Genomic DNA, 12,291 nt, shown 5'->3' on the forward strand with positions numbered 1-12,291 from the left:
AATACAGTAGGGTGCTCAGGAGGGTCAGGGAGTGGGAAGAAGCAGCTTTAGAGAAGAAAAGAGACAGTTTGGTAAACTAATGCAAAAACTACCAGAGCGTGGAGGTGGAGGGGACTTGGGCACGAAGGAAGGCAAAGAGTAGTTGGGGGGGTAAAGAAAATGGTTGAGTAACAAAGGCTTCCCTAACACACTGTCACCCTCCTCTCTCCCTCCGTCCTTCCTTTCAGAGTTGACCCACAGTAGTCCGCTAGCAAGCTCTTGGCACTTTTTGGACATGATAAACTTTTTAAACAAAATGACTTTGGAGATGGTAGTCGTCATCGCTTTCTCCAGCTTCCTTCACTGTGCAGCACTCTCAGTCCGCAGTGCGCCAATGACACTTTGGATGTTTTCTTCAGGAACCTGAAGAAGACGCAAAGTAACTGATTAGAACTTTCTGATTGTATTTTCATTTGTTTTTGATGGCCCCAAAAACATCTGAAAAAGCTGAAACAGTTTCTCTCCAGCTGCTTAGAGCCTATGCTGATGCCATAAACTGTATATAAAAGATGGATGTAGTTGCTACGATCAGTGCCTAGTGTCTTCTTAAAGCCTCGAGTTGAAGGTTTTCTGGAAGTGAAAAGCAAGAACTAAAAATCTTGACTTGAAACTAGTGAATTAAGTCAATAAGAAAGTTTACTGGAGTCACAAAGCCATTTTCCCAAAGACTTCAATACAAATTAGACCAGCGACCCCCTGTTGGCCACTGGAAAGAATGCAAGTTTAAAGACACCTTTGCACTGGCTTCACTCTACAGACCCAGATGTGCTATGCATGTCCATCTTTTATATACAGTCTATCATGGTGTCATGAACTGGTTAGACTAACCAAACAGCCCAACAATTACAAACAAGTTGATTACAAACCAAACATATGCAGTAGAAACTGTTTCTTACCAGGGCGTGGTCAAACTTGAAGGTGCTAATGTAGTAAGCTGGAATGTCAGCCGTCGCCAGCGGTTCTGATATCTGAGCCACGATGCCGCACTCATCTGCAGACCATTAAAAACACACTCTTTAACCTCTCAACAGGCCCCACAACCACTCTACAACTCATTAAAGCATGTTGATAAATACAATACACATTAATCATGATAACACTTATTATCCTGATTAGAGCAGCCAGGTCTGAGGTCTTCTTGTGAAATTCTGGCTTTTTTTTTTGTCTGCTAAGGCTTCACTTAGCCTGATTATTGATGCTCAGGTAAGCTGTTATATGAAGGTGGTTATCAACTAACATAAGCCTCTAACCAAACAGAAAAATGAGAAGGTCTACCGACTTTACAAAGGAAAACTATAAAACAACACAGCTGCTGCAGATTTGTCTCAGCAGTCTGAGTGTGTCTGGGAGGAAAACTATAGGATTACACCCACATATTTGGTCAGCAATAATAAAATTTCATTTATTTGAAGCCAGGAAGGAAAGCCGACAAAAATACAAATAACTGTAAGTTCACAGACTTCTCAGTATCGCAGCATTATGCACGGGGGTAATCTGACAGATTATTACTACTCCATGAAATTTCAGGTGTGTGTAAGACAGGTGCAGTTTTGTACTTTCACCTGCTGCCCTGGTGTTTAATGGTCTCACAGCAAAAAAGAAATGAATACAAAAAATATAATTTAAACATAGGTTTAACCTACAAGTACAAATAGGTGTCTTGTTTTAGGATCATACATTAAAGGCAACAGGAAAAAGTTCCTGGAAATAGTCTTTTTTTATTGTCTGTTTAGGGTTAGATAAAGACTTTAGATCTTCCAGGAACAGTGACACAGTTTTCAGTGGTGGTTTCATACCTGTTAATCTTTTATCTCAGGTATAACCTGCAGTTAGTATGGCAATCTACCCTGGTAAAAAGTGAACCACCTTTTTAATGCTAAAGACTGTTAACTACACACTGGGATGGTTGTCAAACCAGTTCTGACAACGCTGATCTTGATACTTGAACATGTGCTTTGTTGGCATCAATCTGTAGTAGCATGTGGCCTGCTTCTATCCATTACTACAGCAACAAAAATACTCACCAAATCCTAAAGGTTGCCCTCCAATTCGAACCATTTTCCAAAGCTCACCAGAGGCACTGGTAAAAAGTACATTGTTTGGAAACCTGGAAGAAAAAAAAAAACAGAACAATTATATTAGCTTCAGTATTTATTAAAATACAATTGTACCACATAAAGGCTGGTTAAGTTACTCACTTATGCAACACAAGTGTGGTCATACAATTTCTATATTTCTGAATTGTTACCAATAATAAGACATAAACACAGTATTAAATCATTCAGTTCCAGTATTTCATTAACTCTGTCATCTTTAAATGTTTTCCAAGAGTGGCTTTATTTGACCTTTTTTTGCTTTACTTAACAAATTATGGCACCAGGCATGGTTAGCAGATAAAGGTGCATCAGAAGAAGCCACTAGCCACTCAGCACAGTGCAAAAACAGCTAAAGTCTGTTTCTGCTGTGCACCCCGCTGCACTGAAGAAAAGAGCCATTGTAAGGCAGAGTAATTTGGGTGACCCATCCCTTTAAGGCAACACATTCGGTCTTACATAAAACGTAGGGACATTGCTGACCTACATGCTGCAGAAACAAAATCTAAACTTAACAATTCAAGTTCACTCCAGTTGTTATTTTACTTCCACATGGATTGAAGAGGTTACTAACCAATATAATGCGGACCTTTTTTTATTCATTGGCAGCCTTTGATCAGATGCTAACACAGGAGAAACCATGTGGGACCTGCAGCTGCTCAAGTTCCTTGATGGCCCTCCTGCTTAATTAGTGTACACTGTTAGAAACTAAGGGAGTAGATGAGTCAGACTGAAACCCACTGTGACTTATGTGCAATACACCCGATAGCTCTGCTTATTGCCTAGCAACAAACTAATCACCACCTCAAACAACAATCAGAAACGCACTCCCCTGCATGAATACAAGCTGTCCTTTTAGTGGGGATTAACAGACAACAAAACCTTGAAAGAACAAGTGTAGTTAATTACACAACAGCAGTGCACATGAAATGTTGAGTGGTGGGTGTTTTTCTTCTACCTTTGTGTGGTCTGTTCATCCATGACCAGAGAGATGTAGCCCTCGATCAGGGAGAAGGAGAAGAAGCGGATGTGGTTTGAGTCTTCACTGGATGCTCCAGACTCTTTTTGCCTGGCAAAGACAAAAACAATACAGTTTTTGATTGGACCTGTGACACTTTGATTAATTTCTCTCTGTGTTGCCTAACAGCTTGAGTAGGTAGACTGGTTTCTGTTTGAAGAACTCAGGGTTTTCCATTTTAAAAAAAGGAAGATTTTGAAGTCCGTGCCTGTGTGCAATGTTGTCCTTGGGTTCCCTAACAATGCTAACAGTGAGAGTTGATGAGGTCATAGAACTGCTATCTGTTAAACAATGTACACACTGGAAGCGATTCGCTCGAATGTGTCCATCAGAGACCATAGAAAGTGGAAGACATTTGACATCTTCAAGCAACTACAGCTAGAGACATTAAGTGGGCGGGGCCTGTGATAAAGGCCCTTCAGTCGAGCGGCGAAAAATCACTAAATGTCCAAAGTGTGGAATATCCAATCTGGGTCAGTGAGGAGTTGCTGCCCCAAGTATGGGAATCTGAGTACCTCTCGATCTTGTTTCTAAGGAGGAAAACAAATCCTATATTTTCTTGCTTTTTTAAAAAAACTTTATGGCATATTCCATTTGAAATCGGAAGCTAGAATTTCAATTTGATTGCCCTGTCAAGCTGGACTTTCAACTCAGAGAAGCCACACCAACACTGATTTAATAATCAGAGATGGTGGCAGTGCAACAACGTGGACTGGGACTTCCTTTTTTCCCCCCTTTAGTTTATAGAGCTATTTCACAGCAGGTGTTTTGACTGTCAAAAGCCAGAAAATAAGAAAATGCCCATTGAAAAAGTGCTGTAATTTACATTTCTAAAGTATCCTAGTGAGCCATTTCAGTGAACGAACACAAAACACCTTGAAAGGCCTTAAAATTGCCTCATTTAAGTGGAATAAAGCAGTCATTGTTAATGCCTGCTTTGACAGGACCAAAAAGGTCTCTAATTAAAGTATTACTGCACACAACATATATGTATAAAAAACAACCCTCAAATTATGCAGACTAACACACAATGGATGGAATCATTTTACACTATTCTCTCATTATTGTGTGGGGTTAGTCTTACGCTCTGGTGCTGCACTTACATGAAGATGATTAATGTGTGAAAAATATAAAAGATGAAAGAAGGGTTCAAATTGATGCATCACAGGTCAGCACATTCTGACACTGAACCTCATGTGTGGGCTGAGCTCCAGAACATTTTCTCAAAATGCCACCATTTAGCATCTCCTAATTTTTCCTTCCTTGTCTAGGAAATGAAAGTGAAAATAGTCTTCTATTCTCGAGAAAATAAGCTTTCCTGAATTTTACCCTTTTATATAATTCAAGGCAGTAAAGATAATTTTTCAGACTTGACAAGGCTCCAGCAGAAGACATCAGATAACTTTAGATTAACTTAGATAATTAGATAACAAAAAAACTGAATACTACTTTCCACTGTGGCCAAACTTCTCTTAATGAGCTAAATTTCTGTTTTATCCCTTTTAAGTAACATCCTACATTTGATTAATAGACTATAAAGAGATGCTGTCCTAATGTTCTCAGTGATTGAGTGGAATCCTGGCAACATGCAAAACATGCAAAAGGCCTTCAGGGCCTTAATGAAGTAATAAAATGTTTTACCCTCCAGAGTAAAACATGACGTCCATGAGCAGAGTGGCCACAGAGGGCAGTGTGTCTGGGTCCAGGCTGGTCACACAGAACATGTTGCTGGGACTGGATAAGGGGTGAATGATAGGACGGGGCACTGAAAAAGATAATACATGAGGGCTTAGGAGGCTTCTTAATAAAAGACTACATGGCAATACATTTTCTGATCATCCTTTTTCCATTCATCTGAGCTTAGACTTCCCTTGTCTGTGCTGGGTGAAAAAGTGAGCTTGAAAACTGCATTTGCCAACATTAAGAAGGAGCTTTCAAGCTCAGCTTGTACACCAACAGGAACAAAACACAAATTGTATGAACAGCAATAAAGACTGTGTGCTGTGTAATTGAAAGCACCACAGTGCACTTAAGTGGAGCTTTAGTGGAGATTATCCAACAGCCGTTTCTACAATCATAAATAAACCTTTAAACATTAAGGTTAATTAGACACAATTTGATGTATATGTTTGCACATTTTATATTTAAACAATGCTGAAAAAGTTTACGCATTTATTTATATATAAACTTAAAATGTAAGCATCTCACCCGTAATAAAAACAAATCCACAACAAATGTATTATTATTTCAGGGCTGAGAAACAAGCATAATTACATTTTAATCCCATTTTATAGATTTTATATCCCATTTCCTGTAGTGGAAACATTTAAATTTTCTTTTAATCCAGGACTAGTCTTAAAGGGGGCCAGATTATATTATATTACATACATGCTGTTCCAGTCGTTGATGCTCATATTAAATACTGTAAATGTGGGCCACAAGGACAGGCTTCAGCGTGCAGTAAACACTTAACCACTGAGCCACTGAGAGCGGATGTTAATATGGTGATCTGTGGGTGTGAGCACAGAAGCCCCACCCACCTGCTGTTTTAACATTCTGTGCACGAGGGGCAGCCAATCGAAAGAAAGTGGTCTCAAAGGGAGAAAGAACGGAGTCATAATGGCTTGAATGAACTGAGGTTGTACTATATAAGGTTTGTTTTAAAGAGATACTTTAATAGATTCCAAGAAAAAAAAATGGAGCTGGAAATTAACATAATGGGTCCACTTTAATGTCTGTGAAACAGCACAAATTAATATGCAGAGATTATTACGTTGAAGAAACAAGTCTGAAAACATTTTGTAAGTGCTTTGCAAAACCCATTTCCGATTACAGAGATCTCAGTATCAATACACTATCGTCCAATCGCATTGCAGATTGCATTTGTGCAGATGTAATCTCAAAACCACACAGTGGCGACAATTTGGCTTTTTAAAAATGGATCCGTGTTAATAAACAATGACCAGTAACCTGGACGTCTTGGCCCAAGTATTGGCCATGGATCCCCTCAAGTTGGCAGAAATATTGAAATGTCAGTCCACATTAAAGGCTGTTAAAGGCAGGGTGAAAGCATTAAGCTTTTCTCTAGACAGAAATATTGAATTATTTTGTTAACTCTTACCTAGTTTTGGTTTCACAAAGCCATTGGTCACCCCCAGATTGTGAGCAGCAACAGTCTCCCCGTTGACCACTCGAAACAAAGTGAATTCGGAAGACAGAGTGTGCATGACCATCGGGAGGTCTCGCTCTCGAACCTGGGGACGGCAACATGAACGAGTTCAGAGGTCAAGAGTAAATGCTGAATATGTAACAGGAAAGAAATGTCGATGAATTTTCAGAGAAATCGTTTGATGGGAAATCCCACTCTTATTCTCCTAGCCCGAGCTTTTTTCTAATGAAATGCTTTCATTTATTTTCAGTGTGCCCACTCTCTTGCTTGCCTAATCTACATTTGCTTTTAATGACTTCCTACAAAATGGCTTTTGATAATGAGCAGAAAATGGGATTGGGCTGTTCATATTCAGCCAGATTTATATGTTCTGAGGAGGAGCAGAGAAGACAGTAAAGCTGCATTCTTTGCTTTAAACACAGCCTTTAGTTCTGAGTATTAGCATGGGCGGACAAAATGGAACATGGATCTTTGCCTCTTATGCCAACCATGCCGTCCTGCATCATTAGGGCTGAGCAATATGTCAAAGCAGGTTTATTTGTTGAGCTCTTTTCATACACGAAGGTAAACATGTGCAACATAAAGCAAAGGAGCATACAACGGTTAGAAGTGGAAAACAAAGCAAATTGAAACGCAAACAGACCAAGAAAGACATGAAAAGCGAGAACTGGCCATGAGCCAATGCATTTAAGATGATTATTGTTACAGTCTAATCAGATCATCATGATATGACTCACTCAAATGCATTTTGCATTTTTTGGTCCTTGTGTAATTGCATTAAGAGCGGGGTTCACGAGCATGTGGCTTTGATATGTATTGTGGAGAATTGGAAGATTAAGTTGAAAGGGTCAAGAAGACCTCGGGGAGCCAGAACTTTTCACAGCAAATTTCAAGGAAATTAGTTTTCCAGATTTCTTAGAAACTAATTGCTGACAGCAGGGGCAGAGAAAAAGCCACCAAAATTATTATGGTAATGAAGCAATTAATATTTATATTTCTTTAACTTTGCTGTCTCTAATTAAAACTAAGCTGATCTCTGTTTAAGGTGGGAAGGGTGGCAGCACGAATTTAATTGGCGTATTAGCTGTCACTCTTGTAATTGTTGCTCCTGAGAAGCTGGTGTGTGTGGCAGATCTGAGCAGACTGACTCAGTCAGGATGCTTGTTGCTCTGTTGAAATGGGTGTATTCAACATTTGGGTCAGGCTTTACCGCTTTATGTAACACAAAAGATCATAGCAGTGAAAAAATAAAACATCTTAAGCTGGTTTGTCTTTTGGCCTGCTGAGGGATTCAGTAATGCAATGAAACACAGAGTGAAATGAAGGTAGGAGATGGCTTGTGGGTGTGGATGACAAGGTCAGTGTTGGACGTTTTCTTTACCTCTTTTCATCTTATATACCAACAATTAGGACAGTGGGAAGGAGCCTGTGTCGAGACAGGAAGCATGCCCCGAGTATGATACCTTAAATTCCAGCAAGAGGCTGATCTGCTGATCCCCTTTATATAACAGATTATCAACATCAGGACAGGTTTTTTGTTTTTTTTCCATTTTCATGAACATGCTGAAGCTGGTCAGCAGGCCTTGTTTTTCCATTAATGCAAGGCAATAAAAAAAGAAAGGAAAAAAGACTCCCTGTAGCCAAAAAGGCATGAGAAAGGATTTCATCCTAAATCAAAAGAAGTGGGGCCGTGCAAGGTACACTATATCCAAGGTTATTGCTTTTTCATATCAGGCACTGTAGATGTAAACAACTGTGCTGCCAGGAGTTGCATAAAAGACAAATAATGCAACACACCGAGCATGCTAAGAAGCAGATCAACTGTTGGCTCATAACACACAATCATCTTTACTAAACAGAACTGAAAAAGAAACTGCACTTTCAGTTCACTCTGACAGACGGGGGAGGGGGGCTGTGTGAGGTCAAGTGCTGTCATGATACCTGAAGCACAGTCTGGATTCATATCAATTAAAATGCATCCCAGTGGTTCCCACTGAGCATGCAAATAAGCAGCGGAGAGGCGGCTCTCACTGCAGCAGTTGCTAGTGCTGTTTTTCTACTTATCGCCATTAAAATACCTGTGAGATCAGAGGATGGTACTACAAACAGTTTACTTCTGATTTAGCTCAGCATGTGATGGAGTGATGGCCTGTTCAGTGTATACAGCTGTGTATTGCCTCTCATCCAACAACTATATACAAAAGATGGGCTACCATGATGTCATGGGTTTGTAAAGTCCCACTTTAAAGTCTCAACTTGGACTTGGCATCACCATCTTGGTTCTTGATTTCTGTTCAATTTTATTTATTAGGCGCCAAGTCACAGCAAAACTCTGCTCAAGGCGCTTTAAAATGTAAGGTAAACCTCTACACTACTGCAGAGAGAACCAGACCACCCTCTATTAACAGTCACTTGTTGACAGTGGGAAGAAAAAACTCCCTTTTAACAGGAAGAAACCTCCGGAAGAATCAGGCTCAGGAAGGGGAGGCTGCTGCAACCAGTGGGGAGTGAGGGGGAGGGAGACAGGACAAAAGATAGTGTGGAAGAATGAAGGGAAGATCTAATTGTGAAACTGACAGAAGCCTCACCCCAAAAACATATTGTCTATTGTACTCTACATGAAACCATAGTGCAAAACTAGTTTCGAGGTCATAAATTGTTGTGCAAAACGCCCCCTGCTGGTTATTAGAAAGGATATTTAAGGGGCTTCTGTGCCAACCTTTCTCAGAGACTACACCCATTTTTTTAATCCTATGGTATTGGTTGATGTCAATTGGGATAACTCCAGCCCCTCGAGCCGTGTGTCGAGTCATTTTTTTGAGAGCATCACGTGGCTGTCGAGACCCACACCATTCACACACAGAACCTTGACATGAACAATATTCACACTCACCAGGATGAAGTCCGTCTGATACGTCGACAGCATGAAAACAGAAATGTTGTGGTCGGCCAGTGGTGCGATGACTGATTTAGCGATTTTGGTGACTCCTATGGGTTGTGAAGTGGATGTGTTGCTACCTCCTGACACCACGTTAAGGGCCACCCACGTGGCGTCGGCAACGCTGATGTGCTCCGACTGGGGCAGCTCTGGAAATGAAATCAGAAACAATTGGGAGTGGAGCTGGTACAGTTGTTTGGCTGTCACAAAATTTAATGGTTAAGATTTGAGACAGATTGTTTCATAGAGGCAGCAACACAGATGGATGGATTTAATCTTTACCAACAACCTCTTTGGAATAAAAAGAAAACAAGCTGGGTATCAGTAGTTTTCATCTGCACTCATTTCTTTCTTTTTTTGATCTGTAATGTACTCACTTTTGCATAATAAATACAGTTTTATTTCTGACTGATTAGGAATATGATACTTTTAACAGCTTTGAGGTAAGGTCACAGAGCAAAAGCATTAAATATTAGACCAGCATTTCCCTTTCTGAGTCATTCGTGAGTCAGATTTGTGCCTTGATGACTTTCTTAGTCTTCTTGAGCCATTATAACTCTGAGCTTTAACATTTATCATTATCCTGTCACTGGTGCCTGTAGCTGTCTAATGACTTCAACACAGAGAAGCCACGGTTGTGTTTACACCAGTGACTGGGATAAAATAATGAACCCCGCAGGTAAGAACCACAGACTGTGTAAATAAGACGTCAATGCACTAAAGCATCCTCTATTTAACTCTGAATCTGCTCATAGTTGTTAAAGAAAACTTAAGACTACCACTATCTCGACACAAAGTGTTTAATGCAGTCATAGCACAAGTGAGAAGTAGGGTCATTTTCTCATGGAGAAAGAAGAGCTGGACTTCTTTCTAATGGCCATTAGGGGGCAACACATCTGGTAAAAAGAAGAGCTGGCTTTATTTTTTTAAACCCAGAATCAATATAAACCTTTTAGAAATACTTTATTAATCCCAAAGGAAATAAGGCTAATAAAGCATAACTTTTAGTTGCTAGGTGAGTTCCGATTCAAGTAAAAAAGAGAACAGGGCTCACCTGGCAATGATACTCCCATGAGTGAAATGTCCAATTACTGTGCGGGACTGTGTATAAAAATGGCTGCAATTTTTAAACTGTTATGTAATACTTTTGTTAAACCCCTCAAATAAAAGCTGAAAGTCTAGACTTAAACCGCATGTTGGTGGTTTGATTTAAAAGCTACTGTGACGGTGAAAAGAGGCAAAGTTACCAAAACTGCATCCATGTCCAAATATAATTTACAACATACAAAGTATGATCTACCCAAGACATGTGGACTGAACTGGGTTGTGCACTCATGGGCTAATTAGGGACTAATTGTCCATAATCAACATGCATAAGGATATATAGTATGCATCTTCTTGGGGGTTTCCAGTATGATTTAATTTCACAATGTAGTTCAGTTCAATATAAGAAAGACAATAACCCACAGAGCCAGCCACCAGTAGAAAATACCTGCACCAGTTACGCAACAAATAGCCTGTAGTCTCCAGGGTAACTAAGGAGGGTCACCCTGGAGAAGGGTGTGTAATGACACGGATTCACTCACTCAGCCAACACAGCGAGCAGCAGCTTGGCCTCACATCTATAATGACAAAGTGTGCTCAAACAGTGTCAGCTGAAGCCGCGCGGTGCTGGTGAGAATCATAGATTACACAATGCGACCTTCTCTTGCCGCCTGGTCTCTGGTTGCCACAGTGACTTCAAAGATTAGTATCCACAAAGCGAGGCTCACCTTTAAATCCTTCCTCGTCGACGATGATGGTATAGTCCTCTGGAGTCTCTGTCAAACTGAAAAACTTGCATCTAAATTGGAGGGAAAAGAAAAGGGAGAGCAGATCAAACAGTGGAGAATATATGTGGAAAGTTTTAAAATAATCTTAATAATCTCTCACTGTTTCTCCTTCCTCACACTATAAACACACACATCATGTGGAATTAACCTATAGACTGTACAAAGTAGTGCTTCTGGGTATAAAATAAGTGCAGAAGGGTATTAAAGTCAGTAAACACAGAAAAATCTGTCTCAAACTGAGCATTTGGCACAATCTAATCACAAATGCTTATGTGATTATTTGAAACTTTGACCATGTTTAATTTGACCATCCACCATCATTACAAAAAAATAAGGAAAAAAATTATATTAGGTCCCCTTTAAATAAACACCCACAAGGACCAATGCATGTCTTCATCATCTTCTATTGAATATGAGGCTCACAAACCCAGTGATTAATAAAGTGCTGGGCAGCTTTACCCCTCTCCAACAGACAAAGGCAAATTTTGCTTTGACAGGAATCTCCGTGATTCAGAGATGTTTTTAAATGCACAAAATATACTGAGGCTATGAGCTCAAAACATCTATATCTGACAGAAATCCCATTTTATCCCATTTAGCTTAAAAACCTTATCTGTAAGTACGTTTTAGGCCATACATATACATATACAACTTTGGTATAAGTGTTTGGAATTAAAATCATTTCATTTTAGCTTTGGTTTATCTGTCTAAGAGTTTGGTTTCTTTAACAGTGAGAATTAAAGTCTCATAAAAGGCCAGTGTAGCTGTAGATTCACACAAACATTTACTGGAAATTATATAAAGAATCTTTGGTCACTATGCGATTAAAAGAAGTGAATTTGCTGACTGACCACCTCTACACAGACCACAAGCCAGCTGACGTTTGTGTCTTGGACTTATAATTTACCTGACTTACTGCAACTTGCAATGACCTCATGAAAAACTTGCACAAGCATAATTTCAGCACAACAACAGTGGAGACAAAGTCTTAAAAGCAAGTTGTGCCACTGAGCTGAGTCTTGATAATGATCTGAGTAGCTATTTTCCAAGAAATCCTCAGTCATATCTGATTTAAACACTTAAAATGTTTGGCTACTGCCTAAAAACAGATTTGGAAAAGCTTTTTCTCCCCCACACACGCAGAGCTCAGTGCCCTCAGGGTCAACGTGTCTGACTCATCCCACCAGAGCACTGGGCAAATG

At 39.8% G+C, this 12,291-nt stretch overlaps 1 protein-coding gene across 1 annotated transcript; it reads right to left on the reverse strand.

Moving 5' to 3' along the window:
• On the reverse strand, positions 1-11,407 carry LOC146566471 (cytosolic arginine sensor for mTORC1 subunit 2-like). The gene is made up of 9 exons (XM_085287893.1): positions 11,398-11,407; positions 11,030-11,173; positions 9,213-9,406; positions 6,272-6,404; positions 4,792-4,915; positions 3,091-3,201; positions 2,064-2,146; positions 936-1,030; positions 1-402 (listed from the first exon to the last, which is right to left on the reverse strand). The coding sequence occupies exons 1-9, from the start codon at positions 11,405-11,407 to the stop codon at positions 340-342; spliced, it is 957 nt and encodes a 318-aa protein (XP_085144019.1). The 3' UTR covers positions 1-339.
• Between the last annotated feature and the right edge of the window lie 884 nt (positions 11,408-12,291).

This window comes from Mchenga conophoros, linkage group LG10, assembly GCF_057382185.1.
Source record: "Mchenga conophoros isolate Kocher_MC1m ecotype Shallow Benthic linkage group LG10, M_conophoros_male_GT1.1, whole genome shotgun sequence".
Taxonomy (NCBI): domain Eukaryota; kingdom Metazoa; phylum Chordata; class Actinopteri; order Cichliformes; family Cichlidae; genus Mchenga; species Mchenga conophoros.